The sequence below is a fragment of the Amblyomma maculatum genome, chromosome 3, assembly GCF_055883805.1.
Source record: "Amblyomma maculatum isolate TAMU_Amacu chromosome 3, ASM5588380v1, whole genome shotgun sequence".
Lineage (NCBI taxonomy): Eukaryota > Metazoa > Arthropoda > Arachnida > Ixodida > Ixodidae > Amblyomma > Amblyomma maculatum.
Window position 1 is genome coordinate 219,693,864 of NC_139346.1, and position 26,200 is coordinate 219,720,063.

The 26,200-nt window shown below is 47.5% G+C and overlaps 1 protein-coding gene across 5 annotated transcripts in view; it reads right to left on the reverse strand.

Annotated features, from left to right (window-relative positions):
- Window positions 1-26,200, reverse strand: part of LOC146197749 (uncharacterized) — a 523,674-nt gene that overhangs the window by 56,356 nt on the left and 441,118 nt on the right. For all 5 annotated transcript variants that reach the window (XM_084599657.1, XM_084599656.1, XM_084599658.1 and 2 more), the window contains one exon: window positions 17,250-17,298. In XM_084599657.1, the coding sequence (XP_084455783.1) occupies window positions 17,250-17,298 (49 nt within the window). The remainder of the gene's footprint in view (window positions 1-17,249; window positions 17,299-26,200) is intronic.

Here is a 26,200-nt window from a genome sequence, read left to right on the forward strand (position 1 = left end):
GCTGCGAAATGTGCTCCATCCCAATCTTATTATCCTAGTTATTTCCATTTCGTGGTCCCGATCTGCGGTTACTACCTGTCCCAAGTAGACATTTTCGCCTACAACTTCCAGTGCATTGCTGTTCCTTTCTCAGCGTGTTAAACATTACCTTACTCATCTGCATATTGATTTTCAAGCTTGTCTTTCTACTTTTCCTGTCTAGGTCATAATCATTTCTTTCAATTCGTTCCCTCAGTTAATCAACGTCATCAGCGAGTCGCAGATTACTGAGATATTCTCCATCAACCCTTATCCCTAACTGCTTCCATTCCACGTCTCTAAATACTTCCTCTAAGCAAGCTGTGAATAGCACCGGCGAGATCGTGTCTCCCTGCCTAACACATTTATCTACTGGCATTTTATTACTTTCTTTGTGCAGAACTATGGTTGCTGTGCAGCCACTATAGATATCTTCCAGTACTCTCATATACGGCTCATCTACACTCCCTTACCGCTAATTCGTTGATGTTCATACTAATCTGGTCCGAATTCCCTCTTCAAATCATTGAGACCTTACGATCATGTGGTCGCAGCAGCGAACACGGTAGGAAATATCTTTTTATTCTTCCCGTTAGGGCTTTTTCATGTCCACTTCCGGTTCTTCCGTTTGCTGAAGAAGGTATTCATGATTCGTAAGTTATTGCGCTCTGCAAACTCAATTGCTAACTTCCCCGTCGTGGTAGTTAGGGCGTTCGACTGCTGTGCCTAAGGATGCGGGGTCGCATCTCTACCGCGGCAACCGCTTTTCGGTGGAGGAGAAAAGCAAGGCGCCCTTGTGCTGTGCGATGGCAGTGCACGTTAAAGAACCCCAAGTGGTTGAAATTTCCGCAGCCCTCCACTCTCGTAGCCTGAGTTGCTTTGGGACGTTAAATTACATATACCAAACCAACTAATGACTTCCACTTGATATTCCTAGAGCCAGTCACCCATTGGCCATTGCCTGGTCTCCAGCCAGCTTTTTGCCTTCCTGGGTGCAGAAGTTTACCCCGATTATATATATACACCTTCTTACAAGTTTTCTACTTCCTGGTCTTCATTACCACATGCAGGCCGTCAGTCGATACCGCTTATTAAGCTTAAGTACGATGCCGGCTTCTCATCTATGCTATAAAACGCATCTATATGCTTATCGATGGTTGATTTAATCCATGTTATTATTTCATGTGTGTTCTTGCCCGCATGCGACATCGCGGAATCGCGTGAAATTGACGCCGGTCCTGTCTCCGCTTAAAAGTATGCAAGCTGCGTGGATGAACTGACCGGCGGATGTCGTTGTAAAAAAGGAGCCCATGTTGTGATGATAAACTTGTATCATTTGACTTGGTTGGGGTGCTTTGCGGAACAGGCAATAAAGATTGATTTATAGGAAGGGAAATGCGCGGTAACTGTCTCGCTTGTTCTCTGTAGACACCACCTCAACCACGCCGTAAGGGAAGGGAGGAAGGTGGGAGTGAAAGCGGAAAGAGAGAAAGAGGAGCCATGGAGGGCTACGGAGTAATTTCGATCACCTGGGGATATTTAACGTGCGCTGACATCGCAAAGCACACGGACGCCTCTTCGTTTCGCCTCCATCGAAACGCAGCCACCGAGGGCAATAAAGAAAAGCTCTTCAATGGCCAACTCGTAACGCGCCCGACTCACGGGCCAAGGGCATAGGTCGGGAAAATCACGCGTGCTCACTCAGGCTCACTCAGAAAAATCTGGTCCATCTGCGGGCTCCCTTCCACTCAGACTCACAAGGCCCGGACTCACTCACACTCATGAACTTAAATTCATGCAAGCTGGCGACTCACTCGGGCTCATTCAGACTCATGAACTCAACCTGACGCATGATGACGACTCACTCGGGCTCACTCAGACTCATAACTAATCTGGGCTTACTCACTCATTTCAACTCACGACTCATTTGAACTCACTCATCTCGACTCACTCAGTTTTGACTTGCGACTCATCTGCACTCACTCACTTCGACTCACGACTTATCTGAACTCAGACTCATCATGGACTCACTAATTTCAATTTACGACTCATCTCAACTCACTCATTTCTGACTCACGACTTATCTGCGCTCACTCATTTCAACTCACGACTCATGTGGACTCACTCATTTAAACTCACGACCCATTTGAGCTCACTCATTTCGACTCATCGGGACTCACTCATCATAGACTCACTCATTTCCACTCTCGACAAGCAACGAGTGACGGTCCTAAAGCTTGTATAGGTAGACGGAAGGCAGTACAGAGAAAAACGCGGGAAATAAATAGAAAAAAAAAGTAAAATTACATGATTAGACTGTTTTCTTCAGTAATGCAGAAGTTGAAAGGTTACAGGAAAAGGAAAGAAATATGGTAGGGATTATTTCTTTTAAGCTGATTATAGTAAGAAAGCACGGTCTTTTTAGCTATAGCACGGGACAAATTTTGGAAATGGCTATGGCCGATGGCACAGGCAATGGTTGGATACCAATTGCAAAGGTGAAAATTCGAAGGTGGCTTGGGCCGAATTCTGGAAATGGTCATGTCCAACTTTATATGTAACCATAGTGTCGAGGATGGTCAATGTAATTAGGAACTGATCGCTTTTGATGCAAATTGGCCAGAATCAATATTCGAGGGATAGTAAACCGTGTGTGACCCGAACCAAAATTTGGAGGTCACCATCGTGTTCGCCGTAATCGAATTATGTTGTACGTTCATTTTGGTCCGAAATCGGCCGAGATCAATCTACTGGAGTGAGTGGACCAAATTAGAGGATGGGCCCGGTCAAATTTGGAGGTCAATATCTTGTTCGCCATAGTCATTAAATTGAGCAGATTTTTGCCCAAACCAGTCGAGGTCAAATTTCGGCGGTGGGTGGGCAAAATGTAAGGCGGCCCTGGAGGTCACCATCGTGGTCGCCGTAGGCGAATAATGTTGGACAGGTTTTGGACCAAATCGACCGAAGCAAAATTTCAGCCATACCAGAATGCCTTTAAATTACCCATGTGCATAGCCACGTATTTGTGACCTCCTCAAACAGCCTACCCAATTAGAGCAATGGCACACAAAAAGAAATATCGGACAAGATTCTTGGTATGTGGTGCGAGCCTATGACGTTTTTTCGCAATAAGAAAGAACATTAAGCAATGTGGTTCGAACTTAGCCTGATATTATTAGCTATGCACGGCTAGCCTGGCTCGTCGCTGTGCACCAATGAGCAGCTAACCCGTGAAATCATTTGCGAGATATTCCGAAGTAAATAAACAGCAAAGGAAGAACTATACAGCCACCGCAATACAGCATGCCAACGAGAAGAAATGTTCGATTGACCTGCATTAATCACCATAGTCAAAATATTTGCGTAAAAAAAAAAAAAAAAAAAAAAAACAAACAACGAAATTGCTCTACATCATCAGTTCACCAAGAAGCTTATGTCATTATTAGAACTACAAAGGCAATTCGAGTCCGCTAGGATTTAATTGGCGACTTGTGCCCATTACTCACTTGATCACTTCAAATCATGCTTCTGCAACCTCTGAGCAAGAATTCATTTGATTTCATAGGAACTTACGACTCACATCATAATCTGAATGCGAGTCCGGACTCACTCAGGACACAGATCATGATCTAAATGTGAGTCCGGACTCACGACTCAGGTCACAATCTGAGTGTTAGTCCAGACTCACTCACGACTCAGATCATGGTCTGAGTGTTAGTCCGAACTCACGGCTCAGAGCACGATCTGAGTGTGAGTCCGGACTCACTCACAACTCGAATCACGATCTGAATGTGAGTCCGGACTCACTCACGACTCAGATCATGATCTGAGTGTGAGCCCGAGTGAGTCGGCTCATGAGCGAGTCCGCCAAATTATGGCCAAGGGGCAGTGGTTCGGGAATAACGGTTGGCAAACTACTTTTTACTCGAGCAACTAGTATCCTTCGTTCGCAGGCAATGGTAGTGGAATGACCTTCTCCGTAGAAAAATCAAGGATTGCGTATCGACTGTTGCACTTAGTGGTTCCTGCGGGGAATAAGCAACATCGTCGTCGACCAACGACAGGGTTTTCAGCGAACGTGCGCTTTCCGATAGACGGAACCACCGACCTCTTGCTTTTGTTTTTGGCTGTACAAAGCCAACAAAGAAGAAAATATGCGGCAGCCCGACAGCGCCAGAAAGCACGTCCCACCGCCGGGCCTCAGCCCGGACGAGCAGCCACCTCGGGGTGCGCACATAATCACGCAACTACACCCCTCATGCCGTCGAATGCACGCAGGCCTAATAACCGCTTTCAGAGGCGCTCCCACCACCGCAGAAACCCAACGAACCGTTCATCCATCAAGCGTGACTGCCAAGCGCTGTCCTGCCACTTTAGCGCCCTGCGGACACGTCGGCGCTTTCCCGTGCGTGACCCCGCACGGCTGCACGAAGCGAGGTAGGCACACGTGGTTTCGCGCACCAAGAATGGCTTGAAACGCGCACGTGTCCGGTAATGCTTATGCCCGGGGGCTGCCACATTTCGCTGGTGCAGTCGCGCAAGTGAACGATTCGGGAAGGCTTGACCCCGCCGCATCCTTGCTAAAGCTGATTTGAGTTCATGTAGCGTCTAGATTACAGTTTGCTACACGACATAGATTTCGGATGCCTAAGGCGTCTGCTAATTCAACATTGGTGCCCTGGAAGCCACATTGGCCCCTTCCTAGCTGGGTCCTGGTCTCGTTAGGATCATGCGGAAAAGGCACCTTTGGAGTGCATCTGCCTAGCTGCTCAATTACAGGTGTCTATCCAGATTGTGTTACTTAGTTGGATGAGGCTGCCTGCAGGGCCAAGCCATCATCAACCTGACTATACCCACTGCAGGCCGAAGGCCTCTACTATATTCTTCCAATTAACCTATTCGCCCACCTAACTTTATGCCGCCCCCTGCTACGCTTTCCTTCTCTTGGAATCCGGTTCGCACTACATCCCCTGTCCATTTCTTCTTGATTCCCACTAGAATGTCAGTGGCCAGTTATTTCTCTGACCCACTCTGCACATTTCCTATATATTTTTTTTATTTATTCATACAGTTGGCCAGAGGCCGTTACAGGGTTGTTAAAAAAAAATACAAAATAGCAGTACTGCTATGCTTAGAGCAGATAACACAACATGAATATTCAAGAAATGGCACAACTACAAAGCAAGAAAAAAGAAATTCATCAGGATGTCATCTTTCTACAGCTGCAAATTAAAACGTAATCACAATTAGAAATAAATGTACATATTGAAAATAAACACACCTTGAATGAATTGTTAGCTACGTATTTCGAGCCACTGAAAAAGGATAATTCAGGCTGGATTCAAATTTATTTATAGTATGTGCTGTTAGCATTTCATGGGGCAGTGAGTTCCACTCGTCTATCGTTCACGGAAAAAACGAGTACTTATCTATTCGTGCTGACATGGGCTGGATTTGGTGGCTGCTTCTGACTGTTCGAGACACTTTATGTACTGTTGTGTGTCTGAGTTGAATGTGTTGTGACGAATGAGATAAAGAAATTTTAACCTAGCTATTTTTCTGCGTTGGGAGAGCGGCGACAGGTTAAGTTTCTCGAGCATTTCAGTGACTGTTGAACGATATTGCGATTAGATGAACCTCGCTGCTCTTCTCTGAACTTTTTCAATTTTCTCTATGTGCTTCTTCTTGAACGGGTCCCACACGAGGCTCGGGTACTCTAATGTCGGGCGGACAAATGCCATATATGCGACTAATTTTGTTTTTTTTTTCGGGAATCTTAATGTTACCCCTACCATTTTTCGCTCAATAGCCCTCTGCGTTGTCCTCAACTTAAGTGGAACCCTCTTCCACCTTTCCGCCCCATAACAGGCAAAATGCAACTGTTGTATACTTTCCTCTTGAGCGATACCGGTAAGCTGCTAGTCATAATCAGCGAGTGCTTGCCAAATGCGCTCCATCCCAATCTTATTCTCCTTGTTATTTCCCTTTCATGGTCCGGATCTGCGGTTACTCCCTGTCCTAAGTAGACAAATTCGCCTACTACTTTCAGTGCTTCGCTACCCAACGTAAACTGATGTTCCTTCCCGAGGCTGTTGAACATTATCTTAGTCTTCGGCATATTGATTTTCAAGCCTACCTTTCTGCTTTTCCTGTCTAGGTCATCAATCATTATTTGCAGTTCATCCCCCGAGTTACTTAGCAAGGCAATGTCATCGGCAAATCGCAGATTACTGAAATCGCAGATTACTGAAGTATTCTCAATCTACCCTTATCGCTAACTGCTCCCATTCCAAGTCTCTGAATACTTTCTCTAAACAAGCTGTGAATAATACTGGGAAGATCGTGTCTCCTTGCGTAACATTTTTCTTTATAGGAATTTTGTTACTTTCTCTATGCAGAACTATGGTTGCTGTGCAGCCACTATATATATCTACCAGCACTTTCACGTACGGCTCGTCTACACGCTGATTTCGCAACGCCTGCATGAGCGTCGAGGTTTCAACTGAGTCAAATGCTTTTTCGTAATCAATGAATGCTATGTATAAGGCCTGGTTATATTCCGTGCATTTTTCTATCACCTGCTTCATGGTATGGATATGATCGATAGTAGAGTACCCTTTCGAAACCCTGCATAGCTTTTATTGCTTTCTTAACCTGGTCCTTCGTCAATGGCGGAACGTCTGACTGTTTTTCCCTACCTCCAATCTCATTACTGTTTTGGCTACTATAGAGATCAGTAAAGAACTCCTTAGATTATCTTGTCCATATTTGCGATGACTTAGCGCATACATCTGATTTTTGCCCAATGTCTATCCCTTTTCTTGACACCCCGCCGGGGTGGCGCAGTGGTTACGGCGCTCGACTACTGTTCCCAAGAACGCGGGATTGAATCCCGGCCTCGGCGGCCGCTTTTCGGTGGAGGCGAAAAGCAAGGCGCCCGTGTGCTGTGCGATGTCAGTGCACGTTAAAGAACCCCAGGTGGTCGAAATTTCCGGAGTCCTCCACTACGGCGTCTCTCATAGCCTGAGTCGCTTTGGGACGTTAAACCCCACAAAACCAAAACCAAACCTTTTCTTGACATCAATTTTCTGCCTCGTTCCCACTTGAGCGGAGAAATCCGCTGCCGTCGCTCCTTCGTTCACACTTCCGAACATATCGCGAGCTCCCGTTAACTATGACCTGACCGAAGGAAAAACGCATTATCGTTCATTAAATCATGGCACATTTAACCCACGTAATGTGGAGCTCCAACCTGTATTTTGCAGGCATCGCAAACAAAAGGGGCATATTCTTCCTCTATTGCATCCTTCCCTATTGCGCTGGTCGCCCGGCGAAAAAGGGCCCCGGATAAACTAAAAGGTAACGAAGCACCTCAAATACATTAAAAAAGCTAAAAAAAAAAAATCGATTCGTAAAAGAAAAAAAAAAAATGCGGCGCAAGCGGAGTTCGAACTCATTATCCCTTGCTCCTCAGCGTTCTGCGCTAACCACTTGGCCACGCCGAGATTTTTTTTTTTCTTCTGACATGGTATTTACTACACGTGGTTATGTACAGAAAAGGTTATGTATACAGACTATTTACAAAACACTCAGCCTTTGCTGAGCTGCACAACAGAAAACAACTAAACGGCAGGCAAAGATAAACCCCGTGTCACCAGCGGAAACCAATCAGGTTGAAAGTCATTTTCATCATAAATGTCCTTCACATGCAGCATCATTCTGCTAAAATGGAGTCTAGGTGGAACAACGGGTTCAACGTTGCGATCCAACATGCGTGTCTTCCACAAGCTATGAAGTCCAATAAGGAAAAACATGTCATATGGTTCGTAATCTGATTGTGCAACAGCAAGATACCGCACACTGTACCAATTTAGAGTTCTTTGCAGCACGTCCCAAAAGAGAATTGCAATTAATGAAACAGTGCTCAATTGTTTCAGGCACAGACGGCAGTTTACGATAGATACAAAAATATTTTTCCTATGGAGCCATGTGTTAACAGGTGGAGTAATTTAAAGAAAAATGTTTTCGTGCAAGGAGAAATCTGCATTTTGCGCACCCTCGTTAACACACCATTACCCTTATAACCAAGTATAAAGAACGATACAGCGGTGGCGGAAAAAGCATTGCTACCAAATCCCTGTATAGTATCTTGCGCGAAACAGAATATAAGTATACTCATTCGAGAATCGTACTGTCAAAAACTTCACCGAAGCATAAACTTCCTGCATAAATCCTAGTAACTGTGGGCGGTCAGTAAAATCTGAAGAAACCACTAAGTCAGGAAGCAAATTCATGGAATTAACTTGTAGGAATGCTCTAATAATCGGATGTGGACAATCACGAAAAAAGAAGAAACGGGCAACTAGCTGCCTTACATACAGATGCACTAAGCTGAGCCCCTCTGCACAAACAGGTCTGAATAAGTTATCACGTCGAATCGGTTCAAAGTTTGATGACTAAATAAAAGTCGCAAATATTCGGTAAAAACGCTGGATGTAATGTCTAGCAGAGTGGAGGACCTGAAGCACGTAATAAATTTTTGTCGTCAAAAACATGTTGCAGGCCTGAGCCCTACCGAAGATCGCGAGCCGATAGGGGACAAATGTATTAGCATAACGCTGGACGACTGGAACTCGCTCTTTCCAGTAATTTGCACTTGACTTAATTGCATGCAGTGGAACGCCCAGATATTTAGGGGGAACACATGACCATTCAACTCCTGCATATAGGGGCGGTGTTGAGCCCCACGAACCAAAGGCCGGAACTCTTGGAGTGATTCATCCGAGCACCAGAAACAATGCCAAATTGTTGTTTTATGCTGGATATAACTTTTTCTATGCTTGGTTTGTCAGTGCGGAAACACGCAAGATCATCCGCATATGCAAGCACTTTAACCTCATTTCCAAGGAGAGGGAAGCCATGGATGCTACTGTTATGTAAAACACTCAGACAAAGTGGGTCCAAGTAAAGAGCAAAAAGCAGCGGAGACATCGGACAGCCTTGCTTCACAGAAGAGTTGATTGGTACGGGGCTTGATAGGTGGCCATTTACAATCAGGCGAGCGGAACAATTCTTATAGCAACAGAACCAACATGCGCTCGCTCCAGAAGAGAAAACACGAATGAATGACGAACTCGAACAAATACTTTTGCGAGGTCGACCTGAAGTAAAGCAACCCGATCATGAGAGCACGATTCGAGGATTGTGCGCGAGGAATGGCCCTCAAGCCGCACGTCTGGTGAGGGCCAATGAGAACCGAACTGTAGGCGGTTTGAAAATCTTGTAATCCACATTTTCCAGTGTGATTGGTCTATAGCCTTCCACTGAGCGTAATTTTTCTACATCAAAGCTCTTTGGAATTAGGACTGTGTGGCATTTTGTAAAAGTCTCGGGAAGGGCTTCTAGATCAAAACTCATCACGAAGACACCTAGCAGGGTAGGAGCAAGAACAGTTTTAAAAGCTTTGTAAAATTCAGAGGAAATGCCCTCAGGACCAGGCGTTTTCGAGAGAGGTAACTGATCGATTGCCCTTTCTACTTCCTGATGCCTGAAAGAGCTACTAATTACAGAACAATCTTCTGATAAAGGGGTCATCAGGGAACGCGAGATAATGTCAGACTTTCTCACAGGAGGAGTGACACAAAACAACATCGAGTAATAATCTACGAAAGCGGACATAACCTCCTTCGTACTCGTAACAAATGTGCCATTACGCTTTATTGCCGGAATCAGCTTTGCAGTCGCATGATGACGTTCATCATGCAAGGCTTGCCGCTTCGGGCGTTCGCAATGCAAAGCACGCTTGACACGATATCGAATTAAGGCACCCCTGTATCGTTCCGCATCATGCCTTTGTAATTCACTTTTGACACTAGCAATTTTGTCCGCATATGAGCCAGGGGATTCACATTCTAGTTCATACAGGTTACACAAGTTTTTGTTAAGTGCCTGCTCCTGATGTTTCCTGTAGAAAGGTTTAATTGAGCCAAGTTCAATTGCTATCGCACGGACTTCCTGCTTGAACATTTACCAAGCGGCGAACAATGGTAGACTTCCGGAAGAACATGATTGGAGCTGTGAGCGCCCACGAATGATTAATTATTGGTCATTTACCAACGATGAGTTAAACTTTCAAAGTTTCCACTGCGGCCTAAACTTTGAATGGTTATTGCCACCGAGCCGGGCCACTACCATGCAGTGATCAGAAAACGAAACCGGTCTAGTTTCGCATATAAGCCTAATGTACAGGATGCATAAATCCGGTCTAGACGAGCGCCCCTGGATGACAAGACATCCTTGTATCCACCAGTCCTGCATCTTCTGTAACACGGAACAAAAGTTTACCGCTTCTGTCACTGCGTGCGTCTGGCCTAGAACGATCTATGGGGTTGCAAACACAGTTGAAGTCGCCCATTAGCACGGTCACAGTCAAGTAAGCTGGCTATGTGTTAAAAAAAAAAAAAAACGTATGCGCTGAGTCACAGCATTGAAAGCATAATTATCCGTCATGGCTTCCTAAAGAGTAGAAGATCGCAACCGGCGTTGATATACGTCGAGATATACGAGCATAGGAAATATGTTTGCCAAGTCAGCATTTATAATGTTGGAAGTTCACGTTTCAGGTGTACAGGCCATTGCTCTAAAAATTACAACTTCTTGACCATCAGAGCTTGCTGCCTGCTCTCGTGGCTTCTGGATGTGCACTGGAATCATTTCAACATGTGGAGTCTCACAGCGCTGGCAAATTTAGAAGCGCCGGCTCTTCATGCTCTGCTACCGTGGACGTAATTGTCGCTGAATACGAAGTGCAACGAAGCTTCAAAACCGGCCAGCGAGGACACTAGTTTGCTGGTAACTAAATCTGATTTGTATGTAAACATTTCGGGACCGAGGGATCGGTTTGCTTATACGCAGTGCAAGAAGGAGAGCAAAAGCTTGCAAAACATGTATTGTGCATTACAAAAGCTCTATGTTGTCTTTTTTTCTTTCATGGGCCCATCACTCGGTAAATTACTCTCTTCCTCGTTTTATTTATTTATTTATTTATTTATTTTTTTTTTTTTTTCAATGTTTATACTGGGCCACGGCGCGGGCTACGCTCTCTGATGCGTAGGCCCTGTTTTGAGCCTGCAATGAACATTTTGGCAGTAATCATCGTGTGAAAGTGGCCTCAAGAACAGCTGTGAAGATTGTTATGCATGTAGACCCCATTATTCAGTTCCATATTTAGTTGTACATTAATCGCCAATGCCTCATGAGACAGAGCCGCGCCGATCATCGTCTCTCTCGAAACGACGTAACGAAACGCGGAAACTCTCGAAAAAAGACACCGCCGAAAAAAGATACCCAATATAGCTTCACGGCGTCATGGCATCGAAAGCATTTCGGCTGTGGCCGTCACAATTATCGTGAGCCGATGATCGATTGCGAGTACGCTGTTGCTATGTTGGCCCCTGAGGGATGCTAACCGGTCGACGCCGCGGGTCGCGCCGGCTCAACTTCCTCGCCTTCCTATTGGCTGATGAATTCGGCGGAAAAAAAAATCCGGCAGCGAGAATCGGTCCCGAACTGATTAAGCTTTCCGCCGAGATTTCCGGCGGATTCTCTCCCGCGGCGGCGCAATTCGCTCGCTTTGGCCGCCGAATGCTCAAGTGTGCCATTATGCTTCCTTATATCAGCCATGCGCTTATTGATTAGCTTAGATATCTCTGTGGTATGTTGGGTTAGAAGCTTTCATACCTCGGAGTTGCTTATGTCGTCTCCTTAGACAGTTTACCGGTATTCTCTCTAACTATCCTAGCTACCCCCAACTTCTACCGCGCATTCAGTAATGATATCTCTGAAATTATTGTTCTAGGCTAAGGTCGGCTTCCACGATCAGTACTGAATATCTATTCTGCAGCTATAGAGCCTGACTTCTTCTTCTACTTTTCCCCTTACCACTAATTACCACTAATTTGTTGATGGACTTGTTCCTCACTAGCCTGTTCAATGACCTCTTTAAATCCAGATTAATTTAAGACCTTACCATCCTGTGTTCACTGCATCGAACCTTTCCGCTTACCCCTACATCCTGCACAATTCCAGGGATTCATTCTAAGTGTCCCCATTGGGGCTTTTCCACGTCCGGCGTGGAGAAGTGGTAGCAATGGTAAGGCAGTATATGTAGCAGTTTGTCTGCAGTTGTCGCCACACTGCACTGTATTTTTGACCCAGTGTGCGATGAGGGAATAATTTGTTAGTGTGTGAAACCTTGAAGTTGTCCGATATTAGGGTAGTTCTCGGACATGAACGCGCTGATTACCGGGGATGTCAGGGTTATGTCTTGTGTAAAGACTTGTCCTAATGTGAGAATGCGTCCAGTGGTAACAATGTTTTGCTGGTATTGGCGATTTCGGATTGGGAGGGACTATGAGAGGCCGTGAGGGGTGCGGGCGGGTCAATTGATGTCGGCGGCTTCGACTTCGCCCCGGACTGCACAGCGTTCGATTTTTGTCAGCCCCGGTTGACCGGGCGATGGGAGTTGCGTTGTAGGTGGGCCCCCTTGCTTCTGAAGCGGAGGCTTGCGCTGATTTGGCTGTTCCTGCTTCGGCGGACGGTTTTCGCATTTTTCGGAACTTGGCGACGTTTTCCGTTGGGCCGGCAAATGAGGCAGCGATGTCATGAGGTATCGGTCCGCCTGTATTCCACTGCGCATTTAATGCACCGTTGGTTGTTCGGACACGTATCGGTGGCCCACCTTACCGCGACGGTAACAAGCCGGGGTGATTTTTTTTTTTGCAAGGGCAAACTTGCGTACCATCTACGTAGTACTGTCCTGCCCTGAAAGGTTATTATTGCCATATTAGATGCTCCGAGTTTGGAAAAAAAAAAAAAAAAAAACTTTATTTCGGGTTTTTTTTTTTTTTTTCATTAAAATCTGGAAATCTCGCAAAACGTGACAAAAACAGATTTATTTGCAACAGCCCAACGATCAATATTAATGCTCCGAAGTTCAGTCGAATATACAGTTATAAATGTCATATTGTGAAACGAACTTCTTGTTCTATTGTACCGAGAAGATAATAAATGCTTCGCACTTAGGTGAATATGGAGATATAAATATCATATTTGTGGGACGAACTTCTTGTTCTATTGCACCGAGAAAGGGAACATGGAAACTGATCTATAAGTCACTCCATATCGGACTCGGATGCGGCACTACGCGCAGCAGCATGGATTGAAGTTGTGTCCACAGCTAGGTTCGACAGCACATACACAAGCTTTCGAACGCGTTCCCCTTGTTGCGAAGCCTTGTATGGACGCTTCCGAAACGTGACCAGTTTCGTTCGGATGATGGTGGAAACTGCAGCAGTCGGCAAGCCAGAGGCACCAGGTAGATGAGGCTTCGCTGAGATGTCCTGTACAAGAGAACCTGGGCGAGTTGGTTACATTCCATTCTTAATATCTAAAGGCGCGAATAACAGTCCCGTTTTATTCGCGCCTTTAGATATTAAGAATGGATGCCCTGTACTCTGATACGTTGGAAATCAGTTTACCGATGGAGGAGATAAGGCTGGCTGCAATCTGCGCATCGTCCACGTGTTTTCCTCTGTATCCAGCAAATGAGCAGCAATCGCAAACAAAGCTTTTCGCTGATGATTTCTTTGGCTCGAATCCGTCGCTTGTCAGTGCGGAGGTTTCCTGCAAGTTCGCTTCTAATGGAATGGAGGTTATTGTTGACGCAATTGGTGTAATGAGGAGCAGGCAGCTTTGCACGGGCTTCCAGAAACCGTCCAAAACAGCTTCTCGCACGGACTTATTTACTTACAGGTCACTTAATATCCCGGTCAGCTGAAGGGCTTCCTTGTTTCTCAAGGGGCTTTGAAGCGACAGAGCCATGCCTCCTCACCTGGTTTTTCACGGAAGATTTAGAGTTTCGGATCTCCCTTTAATATCTATAGTTTCTTATTTCTCCTACAACGTCGCAGCAACTATGTGAACATGTACTTTATAACTTGCCTTGATGGACATCCTCCAATGTCTTTAGTTTCATCCAATCATTTAAAAGCAAGTTCAGGCCGTATTTGCTTGCAACAATACTGCAGGCTGCTTGCATATTACTGGCATTGTCAGCGCCACTACTTTATCGCTTCCCAGCGATTTAATCACTTTGCAGATCTCGGCAGCACCGCAGTGTGACGATTTTCACTTGTTTCAACAGCTGAGTAGAAGAATGGCTTTGGTGATGCCACGAATGTTCGTCCATCCATCTGTCAGACACGAAGCGTTTCTCACGGTTTCCTCAACGTGTTGCTTTACTCGCGTGTCCAGCAGAGGTCCACTCAGAAGGTGTTGAGAAGGTCGAAGAATCCTAAAAGCTGCTCTCCTATGTTCATTCTCAGAAAGAAGCACATTGCTTGAGTCAATCGCTCGAGTCAAAGCAGTGTCGATTTGGCTTTGCTGCTCTGGAGTCATGCGGTCTACAAAAGGCGCAATACTCCTCTTTTTTTGGCAACGGCTGCTCTTCATCGCGTTTGCAGAGTTCTCATTTGTTTCAACTGACGAGACACACCATTAGAATGTTCGTTTCCTTGCTGCAAATTTCCTTGATGTCCAGCGGGCATTTCTTACACGCCAACAGACGCCTTTTCAAACGTGTGGCATTCCATGATGAAAACTGCAGTACTTGCATACTGCTCGCTTCGTTCCGCCAGTGGACGTTTCGCACACAGAAAAGTGTTCCCAAACATTCGACGGCGGCCGCACCATTGCCACAACCAGAATCGTCTGCCACGCTATCAAAGTGGCAACGACCGTTACAGACTTTGATGGGGGCTGCAGCCTGTGTGAAGCGACCTTCTCGGACGTTTTCCACATGGTCTGGGCCTGTCCATCCAATCCCAACCCTTCATTACCCACCCTTCTAGGGAGACCTGGGAGGCGGCGCTGCTCAGCTGCCATGACCTACAGTCCCAGCGGACCTTGGTCGCCAGGGCGGCGTTAGACGCCATTGGGGCTCCGGAATAGGAGCTCCACCTAGATTCTTGAGGGCCTGGGCCAATAGGGCCTCCGTCCAAACACCTCCTTGTACAAATAAATGTCACCACCATCATCACCCAGTTTGATATGAGCAACTGCTCAGGTACCACAAATGCTGGTTGCCGCAAGGCATATCTTCGCATTTGAATGGAGTAGTCCGCAAGGCTGTTGCCGCAGTGTGTTCTGAGCACGTTGCTGTACTTGGACTCAAAACTGCTCCCGGCCAGGCTTCCCAGAGGAGTTGCGGGTCCGAAGTGTTTGGTACCATCGAAGAAATGCTCGCCAAATATTCCCACTAGCAAGATTGCTGTACATGGACACTTTTGTGATATCAAGTATGCCCCGCGAAAAAGCCTTCATCGAGAAAAATGCCCCTTCGATATGAACGGGCTCAGCTCCATTCCTGCGTCTACTCACTGCACAGCGTCCTACGTGGCACCAAAGCAGACGACAATTAGAAACGAGCCGGCTCGCCAAAAGCGCTGTTTAAGTCTCGCAAAAGTCGGCCATTATTTTTTTTTTAAATTGAGCACCAAACACTATTCTAAGTTACGAATCTCGGCCGCAGACAAGATGAGCTCTTGGAGAGCTCCGGCACGCATCACGTCTGCTCTGCGTCCGAGTTAGTCCGTATGAAGTTCGGGGAAAGCTGAGAGTTGAAAAAGATGACACTTGGGAACACTGGTGGGTGGAGCTATCCTGTCAAATCGAGTCCCGGGCAGCTACGAGGAGTCTGAGACGACCGGTCGAGTATATACGTCCTCGTGGTGTGGCAGAGGGCGCTGTGGAACAGGCGGGTCATAATTAATATAGCGAGAGGCCATAGAGCGCCACTATGTGCTCATTGTGTGCTCAAACTGCGGACGACACCTGCTATCATCACTGAGACCACCACAAGGTGCGGCAGGTGACGCAGCGAATTTCGTTTCGCGCAACCTTAGCAAAACATACGCCCACTTCAACTAACGGAAAGAGCAAGTATGAGTGCGCGATAAGAACAAAGAAGAGACCGGCAGACGGCCATTTTGATCCCTTTTTATCCCATGTTTCGCGCCAAGCGGTAACGACCCATTCACGAGTCAAGTGCCGCCGGCAACGCCATCTTCCTAATACGGCCCAGACACGCAAGTCCCTCTCATCCTAATACCACCTCGCCCTCTGCACTGCGCGGAAGTCGTCCACTACAGAAAAGTGCACTGCCTTACAGCATTCGACAATCCGAGAAATAAGCGGAACGCATTCAACCGCATAGGACAGCGCTTCCAACACAGCAAACGTTTCAAGCGCCGACTAGGGGACCGCAAGGGATGAGTACCGGTGCGGACGGAGCACGCCATTTTCTTAAAATTTTCACGCGCTGCATAATTGAGACCGTGGTATGTGCCAACCGGTAGTAGACGCCCTTTGGACAAATATTGTTTTCTTGTGTCCAGAGCAGAAGGCGTGATATTAACTTGAACGCAAAAGGGTGCTCTGTTTACGTCCGCACCTGTACACTGCACTCGCATATCTGCACAGAACTATTCGCGCGGGGAACAGCGAGCCTCTTTGTTTTACGAGCTCGTAAAAGGAGGCACATAATCCGACACACCGAGGAAAAGACACAGAAATTGAGACGCTGTGCTCGAACAGGCGGGAACTTATATGACGTGATCCCCCGTAATGGCTGCCTTTCTAAATTGCCGTCGGATAGTGATCGGAGCCAATCAGATTGTGATGCACTGCGAATGTTATCAGCACTTTCCTAATAGGGAGACTATGTGAATACAATCTAATGGCATTCCCAACGCTCCGACCCTCAGAAACGCGGCGTTGCAAACAGTTACGATACAAGGTCGACACGTGGCTCGACGATAAGGTTCAACGGGAGGAGGTCTAAGCATATACACTGTCGTACTACGTGTCGCATGACAAATAAGCTACGGAGATAACCGAAGGAGGGCCGCGCGTGTGTACTGCTACACCTGACGATCTAATATGCCTCGGTAACGCAGCATGCAGCGCCGACAAACCGGGCGGCGGTTCCCGTCTTTCGGACAGAGAACTGCATTACTAGAGATACGAAACGTACAACCGCAAAAGCTAGACTTTATCTACATTGGGCGCTCTTTATAGGGCAACGAATTGGAGTGTGTTGGCTGCGCCGAATCACTTGATGCACCACGTGAAATCATTGTGCAAACGATAAGGTGGAAAAGAGCAAAACTCACTGGGATGATGAGCTGGTCCAGAGAAGAGATCAGATCCTGCGTCGGACGCCTGTAAGGAACAAATGTCACAAGAATAAGGAACCTCTCGTAACAACCGTACCGGCTTACTTTTGCCGTCGATGGTGTGAAAACCAACCAACTGTGAACATCGGCGTCCCGTGTAAAATTCCCATCCCAAGAAAACTAATTTCAGGCTCAGCGTTAATCTCCCCGAATGGATAAATTACACTGCAATACAAGGTAGCGTTTATTTAATGCGGTACATTTTGAAAGGCTCCTTGACTTTTGTTCACTTATGGCTTTTTTTGTTTATTAATTTACTTGCACGCGGAAAATACTGCTCGCCCGGGATGGTGTAACGTGCAAGATGCTGGGCCCTGTAAGCATGACAGGCGCCAAATGATGGCTGCAGGTATTCCCAGTAATGAAAAAAGAAGCAATGCAATAAAATAAACTTTTTTTGAGAAATCAGTTCTGGAAGAGGGCCCATTATTGCCTTGGGAACGTTTTTTCCTCCCTGCCGCTTTCTCAGGGGCATTTTGATCCGGGGACGTTTTTGCCTGCACCCAGCTCGTTACAGGGACTAGAAAGCCAGAATTTACGGCATGAAACTGGCGACAAAAGAGAAGCAAAGGACACCAGGCGAGTCTCGTCGCTGGTGTATAGCCCCAAAACAATGCTACGGCGACCCCTTCGTGCACTGACAATGACACTTTCTAGCGAAATCACCAGACCACAGCTCTTCAAACAGAGACAAAGTGTTCAACCTGCAAGATATGCTAGCAAAGCTCGCGAACACACACGCGCATTTCGGAGAAGCACACCACATCACTTATCTCTGAGAGTCGAGCAAAAATAAGATAGCGCATGGACACGAAGCTACACGCAATTATCCCGGAAGAGAAATAGAGAAACGCGATTGCAGGCAGGAATTGCCTTCCCCGGTATGCCGGAGTTATCTCACTCAGTGTACATACTCACGGGGATCATCGGCGCAGTAAGCATTCGTTCGACATATCGCAAGTTAATAAAATTCAAAACAAAAATTCCCACCGAGTGACCGATCATCACCACAGCAAACAACACGGAAAACCACAACGAGTGTACAGCGGAAAACATCACCGTTACAAACGCGGAAAACTTGTTGTTTGCCGCGGACATCGATATCATTACGGAGACTTGATCGGCGTTTGTTTTTCTCTCTCTCTTTTTCTTCTTAGCAGCACATCTCGCTCGAGCATGGCTCGACTCACTCGCGGCGTCGTCGAAGCGTGCACAGAATGCAGGAAAAGCTCAAGATGGGGGAGAGCGTCGCCCGCCCTCTTCATCCGACGACGGAACTTACTCAAGCAACGAAGCAACAGAGTTGTTATCGCTACAGTCACATCACTGCCCGCGTACGCGGTTCGCCACCTGCGTCATATGTGCCCCCGGCAGGCGTCGGCCACCCAGAGAGACGGCGACGTGGCTGTGAGCGTAACCCGTTAAACCCGGCCTCAGCTGGCATCGCTATCCAGCAGAGGGTGCGCAACAAAATGAATACGCCAGTTGGTCGGATTCCTCTATGTTGAAGCAAAGCGGAAAGCTGTTATCGCTTGTCGCCGGAAGAAAAAAAATTAAACAAAAAGGTGTGTGCGTGTGTGTGTGTGTGTGTGGGGGGGGGGGGGGGGGGGGGAGCATGGTGATGGAAAAGCGCAAGGGACGGGACACATGGAAACGAAGAAGGACACACACAGGCGCTGACTATCAACTGAAGCTTATTTCGAAAAACAGATTATATATAGCGAAGGAAACAAGGAGGTGGTACATCGATAGCGCGCTCGCTCCCCGAGAGTCAGAAAACAGCAACGTCAGTGAGTCAAACATGAATGAAGTTGCGGAGAAAAGGAGTGTAAAGGGCCGTCCAGCGAACAACAGACAATGAAATGGGGAGTGGAAACCCAAAAGAGGCAAAATCTATAAAACCGAAAAAGCGAGGTGTATATGGCCTTGATACAATAAAACCGAATGGCAGATGAAACTAGGAGGTGCTCAAAAGAGGGTAAAATCTTAAAAACGTAATGTTACGAGGTGTAGAGGGCCTACAGGCGAAAAACATTAAAACTGGAAAAAGGTTTAAAACGGAATAATACAGCGAAGAGACAGGCGATGAACGATAAAACGCAATGAAAGGATTAAAGAACCAGTCACACCGCATTCCCGGCTGCGCTCAAGAATTTCAATTTCTTATCCGATAAACAGATTGACGTTGTACTGACACAGTGGCAGGACGGATATGGACGGCTTCGATTATCTCCCTAGGCGTACGGTCTCGTCCTTTACCTCTAATAGAGGAACGCAAGATTTACTTTCACATTATTTTGCAGTGTTTGACCAGATTCCCGGAAATTGCAGTGTTGCCGAGCAGCGTACGAGCAAAATGCTATAGCGTAGGCTTGCGACGACAGATTGCACAGCGAAGAACGAACAAAAGGAGACCCAACGGTGGAAAACAGAGCAAAGGTGTAACACAAACTGTCCCATGTCGCTGAAACGCACAGCGAGGCGGGCATTCGTTCTCCTTCAGTACTACATATTTGACAACGACGGCATAACACGAGATACGGGCAAGTGCCCGTGCACGTAGACAAAAGGAACGCTGGACCCACGCAGAGGACTCGCGAAGACCCTCGACGAGATGCATATTGCTACACCTGGAAATTGATAGCAGTCGGAGTGGTAGACGCAGCCGCTCTCTTGCGCTGATTACAAATTTTTCACAAAATGTAGCGCCCTTTGGGAGTGGTTGAAAATTCGTCTGCTAAAGGTTGAAAACGTCCTTATAAGACGCAGCCACCTCCGAAATGTGTGTTCTTGACAGCTACCGCCATCTGTCGCATACGCCTATCACGAATCAACTGTGCATGGCCCCCGAGATCAGCTCCGGCTGCGCCGATTACGGAGGCCAAGAACTGCGCATGCACAGGGGGGCTGGTGGTTTGTTTTCAACCAGAAGAGGCGCGCACGCGCATAGCGGTCTTGTGAAAAAGGCGGATTTAAAGGCGTCCGCCAGTGCGAAACAGGTCTCAAAAAACACAGGAGTGCTCATCCCAAAACTCGCTCGCGGAACAGGGCGGATGAGCTTAGCAGCAGTCGCCTGACACATCGCAACTCGCTTGTGAACAGTAACGCGCTTGGCACGAAGCCAGGAGGTCCACATAGAGCAGGAAAAGCTAGAACAAAAAATAAAAACGAATGCACGGATAACTCGTAAAAATGCTGAGTCGGAAACAATTATTTTTAACCCCTTCCCTTTCCCTTCTTTCCGTTTCCAGCACAGGTCACTCAATTAGCATTCTAAACGGGCTATTTTAAACTGATGACGGCTTTGAAGACAAGCTGGATGCGGTCGACACGTTTTACGCTCGCGAAAATAGGGGGAAAAAAATCAGAGGGGGAGATTTCAAAAACAAAAATGCGCATATTGCGAGCACAGACAAGCGCCATAAAAGCGCAGCAAACGTAGCCGCAGGTGCGAGAAGAATCGGCTACAAGCGAAAACAAAGCGGGCCGTTCTCGCTGCAGACTTTTCCACAAACTAGGAAATCCGAGTGCGGAACAGTGGGAGAGTATGCTCTCCAGCGGCAACCCAATCCTGACTGGTCATCCATGCCCAGCGAGCAGCAAAACGCAGTGCTGCCCTGGAATAGGGGCGCCAACCCTGTGAGACGGAGCCACGCCATCGACGCAAAGATGGAGGAACGCTGTCTCTAAAGTTGAGCAATAAAGTTTATCCTATCCTATCCACGAAAGCGACCGCCGCACGACTACATGCAGTGCGTGGCGAGCAAGCCGTAACGTGTCAAGGCCACACGCACTGCGACACGTATTCTGTCATCGACATAGACGAATGGGGCGCCGACAAAAGGTCCGCGAATCGACCACAGACGCACGCGTGTTACGCCAAGAAGCACGTGCAGTGGAGATGACTGACGCCCCCAAACAAGATCGATCAGACACTGTGCCTACTGCGGACGACAGGTCACAGGGGCTGCGTACTGTGTGTGCATTATTTTTCTTCTCCTGAACATCTACGAAACCTGAGAATAATAGCCGACAATAACCACACTGGAGGCAATCAATTATGGAGATCAAGCGGAGCACAGATTCAGCCTCTTTTGTTTTTCACCGCATGCAGGCCGCACAAAAGGCGAGAAAAAAAAAAAAAGCTACAGCAGCCGCGATTTATTCGGCCAAGAACACGTTTAGGAAACACGCCGCCGGCGACGATAATAATTCCGGGCACGTTAAAATGCGCACGCCGCGCGGAAAATCAGTCGGGATGGTGGGGGAAGGGATACCGAGGCGGAATGAAAGAAAATAGGACAAAGATACAGAGGTAAATGCGAAACGAATGGAAGGCCTCAGAGACGAAGGAACAGAGCGCTGAACGAGGCCACGCAGAGATCATTTACATACCGACGACAGCGGAGATCAAATCGCTCGTTACATGCGCAATTTCTTATCCCCTACCTCCAACCTCTTTTCGCTTGTCTTTCTGCCCGGCTACTTTCTTTCCCGCACTTAACTGCGACGAAGCACGCACGGCGATTATTTTAATGACATAAGAGGGTCTCTTCCTCCTCTCCGTTACTTGCCAAGACAGCGAGAGTGCGTGCAAGCAGAACGGAGATAGATTAAAGGACAAAAAAAAAAAAAAAAAAAAAAAAAAAAAAGCCGACGAGCACGAGAGACATCTGCACCGCAGTTGCATCAGGGGGCGAAAAAAGAGATGCCAGGCGTAGCAAAGCTTGCGAGATATGTGGCCACGTAAGCTTGCGTTGTAGAGCGATGTGTTCGGACCATTTTGTGGTTGGCCGCCGATCGCCTACTTGCGTTGCCGGACGAGGCTGCGCTCCCTTCACTCTACCGCGACGAGCACGTTAAACTTCTCATCGATATGTGCAATCGAATGCGCAAGTGGGCGTGCGTCAGGTGAGTGAGCGTGAAAACGGAGGAGGAGGGGTATTCAGGCGGCGCACGCTAACAGTCCCCCAGATTACAGACCGCGTTCGCCTTGCGTAGAATCCATCTTACTTCATCCGAAAGTGGAATAACAAGCGCAGTGCAAGCGTCCTGGATGAAACGAAAAGAAAAAAAGACGCTGACTGGTGCGACGCTCTAAAGGCAGCTCTGTACTGAGCTGGCTACCATAGATGGCAGTAATTGAATTACAGTAATGAAATCACTGTAATTTAATTATTTATTTTTCAGTAATTTGTAATGTAATGAATTACTTTTTCAGTTTGGTAATTAAGTAATGTAATGAATTACTTTTTGGCAGTAATTCCGCAGCAAAAGTAATTCCTTTCGAAATTACTTCTACTTAAATGCACCACCACTCCTTCAATAGACAATAAAGTAGAGTGCTGCGAAAGCAGGAACGACGTGCCACAAGCCGAAGCCAGCGCGACGGATCGGCAAAACAAGACAAAATGGAGCAAAACAGTCCGCCTGAGACCTCCTGTGTAGCAGCTCACAGTGCGGCTATCCCATGGCAACCTTTCTCCAAGCAGCAGAAAACAAGGCGTCAAGGGAATGCCGAACGGACAGATGGTGGAAGAAGGCCGGAGTTGAAAACTAGTTGGAAGCGCGGCGTGTTGCGTCGGCTAGCGCACAGTGGTGTCTGCATGGTTACACTCGTCACCACGGGACGATCGGTTGGGGAGGGATAGACAGGCAGAAGGGTGCATGTCGTGAGCCGCCGTGGTTTGAGCATTACTGAGCGCAAGGTGCCGAGGACGATTCTTGGGACTACGGAAGCAATAAATAGCCTAGCTTCTTCGGGAACTTCAAATGGCGGAGACAGCTCCGGGCCAGCAAGACGCAAGGCGAACAAGAGCTTGACTGATAAAGAGCAGAGCGAACAACACTCCACGGCGGTCGGTATCAGTTACCACCGAGTCACGCCCTTCTGTCGTGCATTGCCCGCAGCAATCGCAGCCCTCCTTCGGGATCTATAAACTGCAACATGAAAGAGAGGAGGGACAGAGAGAGAGCGGGATAAACGTGGGCGCGTCGGTTATTACAGCCGCCGAGGAGACAAGGCAGCCGTGAGGGGAGAGAGGGGCAAACTGAGAAAACAAAAAGTGACAAAAGAGCACGTATCTAAACTACCGGCCACACACCCGCGCACGCAGCACGTTTAATAAGCCGCGTCGAAGGAGAGAGCGTGCCCAGGGGACGACTGAGTGGAAGCAACATCTCCTCCACAGCAGCAAAGACGGTTGACACATCAGGCTGACCGACCTTGGCGAACACACGCCGTCGTGGAACGCAAGCAAATAGGAAACGAGGGACAGCATTAAGGCGCCAAAATGGATGTCCGGGCGAAGGAGGGGCGATCCGGGATCATAGTTTACTCTCGGCTCGCGCCGCCAAAGAGATAGGCGAAGCCTTTCGTTTCGCGCCTGACAAGCCCTAACCATGGAGGGTGCCGGCGAAGCGACTGAGGTCTGAAGGAAAGAAGGCAACCGAAGGCGTTGCGCCTACGGCATGCGGGGCACGCGCCGCGAAAGCTCCGCTCGAGGCGAACGCTTGTCGTGCGAGATTACAAAGCGCGATCGGGCTCTTGGCGTGCAAAGGAGGGGACAGCTCGTTCTTTTGTCGCACTAGTCTTTCTTCGGGAGGACACAAAGCAGCGACGGCGGTACGCGCACCGGAGCGTGTGAGCGACAAGGAAACATTGGTCTTTCATGACCCCTCGAGGCAGGTGGTCTCCGAAGACTGTGGCCGGAGCTTTCATACACACCCCAACTGCTTCCGTTAGAGCAAGCAGGTGCCCCTCGAACAGCATTTGCGTTCTCTTCTTCCTTCTTTCATGCAGTCAAGCAGCAAATTGCATCTCGAGGATACCCTCAGCTTGGGCAACACTGATTCGAATCGTCAAGGTTAAGGAAATAAATAGCAAAGCGGCAGTTGCACACACTATAGGAGAATGAACTACTAGCCGTGTTTGCATGAAGGCGACTGTAGCGCACCGCATTTAGTAGCGGCTCACGGTAATGCGATGCGACAGCGTTTACATGTAGCGCATCATCTCTAGCGCGGTGGTGGCGGCACGTGGTGTCGCATATTGAAAGCATTTCTGGTACCAGCTTGTAAATTTTTCAAATTTATTTATTACATACGTCATACATACCAGAATAAAAGGAAAGATGTAATTAATACAAAAAACAACATATGAAGCGAAATTAAATACTTCGGCACCTTTGTTTATAGAGATTCCAGAATCTATCATAAACTTGGAGGCGTTTGGTCGCCAGAATTGTGTGGTGTGGTCATCTTCAGACAAATATAAAGCTTCGTTTACCATTCGTTTGCAGCGAACGCGAGGCACAGTGGAGCGGCAACGACGAATTTGTGGTGAGGCGAGCGGCCGCCGCTTCGCCGGAAACGACCGTGTTTACATGTACCGAGAAATACTTCTTACCTCTCTCAATCCATCCCTGCCTGGCGCATTAATGTGATGCGCTTTCCTAGCGCATTACCCCTGATTACACGAATGCGATGCGCTAGCTGTCGCATGCATGTAAACACGGCTGGTGGCCCCAGGTTGTTAATTTTCCACGTTTGATTTAATGTTTATTTTATTTATAACAAAGTAAGAAGCTGTAATAAATAATAAAAAAGTGTATCAAGCTGAATTAAATACTTCGTCGCCTTTATCTAACCCGCAGCTATTTGAAATTCTGCACTGGATCATGGAAAAAGCAAGAGACTTCCAGAAACCCATCTACTTCTGCTTTATTGATTATGCGAAAGCGTTTGACTGCGTAGATCACAGCTGATTGTGGCAAGCTCTCCAAGAGATGGGAGTTCCAATTCATCTCATCTGTCTCCTCAGGAACCTGTATGAAGGGCAAGAGGCCACAGTCAGAACTGGGCATGGTCTTACTGATTGGTTTCCGATCAAGAAAGGAGTGAGGCAAGGCTGCATACTGTCGCCCTGACTATTTAACCTATATGCAGAGTGCATCACGAGGAAGGCCGATCTGGACGAGTCTTCAGCTGGAGTGAAGATTGCTGGAAAACGTATCAACAACCTTAGATATGCGGATGATACCACTTTAATGGCAGAAAGTGAAGTAGAACTCAAGAGACTTCTGATGCGCGTACAAGAAGAGAGTGAGAAGTTTGGGCTTAAACTGAACATTAAAAAGACAAAGATCATGGCGTCTTGCCCTATCAAGTCCTGGAGCATCAATGGACAAGAAGTGGAAGCTGTGACAGATTTTCTCTTCTTGGGCTCCAAGATTACCTCGGAAGGAGACTGCAGCTAGAAATTAGGAGACGCCTGCTTCTGGGAAAGAGAGCAATGGTTAGCCTTGACCGCCTGAGCAGAGACATTAGTCTGCCAACCAAGATCCGTATAACTCGTGCTATGGTCTTTCCAGTTGTGATGTATGGATGCGAGAGTTGGACTGTGAAAAAGGCTGACCGCCGAAGAATTGACGCGTTTGAATGGTTGTGCTAGCGAAGACTCTTGAGAGTTCCTTGGACTGCCAGAAGATCAAATCAGTCGATATTGTCGACCATAAACCCTGACTGCTCATTGGAGGGTCAAATTCTAAAGTTAAAGCTCAGCTACTTCGGTCATCTGATGAGAAGAGAGGAGTCGCTGGAGAAAGATTTGATGTTGGGAAAGGTTGAGGGTCAGCGGAGAAGGGGTAGGCAGCGAACGCGATGGTTAGATGGCATCCTCGAGGCGCTGCAGATGAAGTTATGTGATGTTGGGAAGATAGTGAGAGACCGGAAAGCGTGGCGTGACATGGTGCATAGGGTCACGAAGAGTCGGACACGACTGAACGACTGAACTGAACAGTCTGGCAATCTGTCTTCTTGGCGCCCAATTACAACGCTCACTCGCTAAGCCTAAGAGGTGTCCGATTCCAGAAGTGGTTTTTATTATT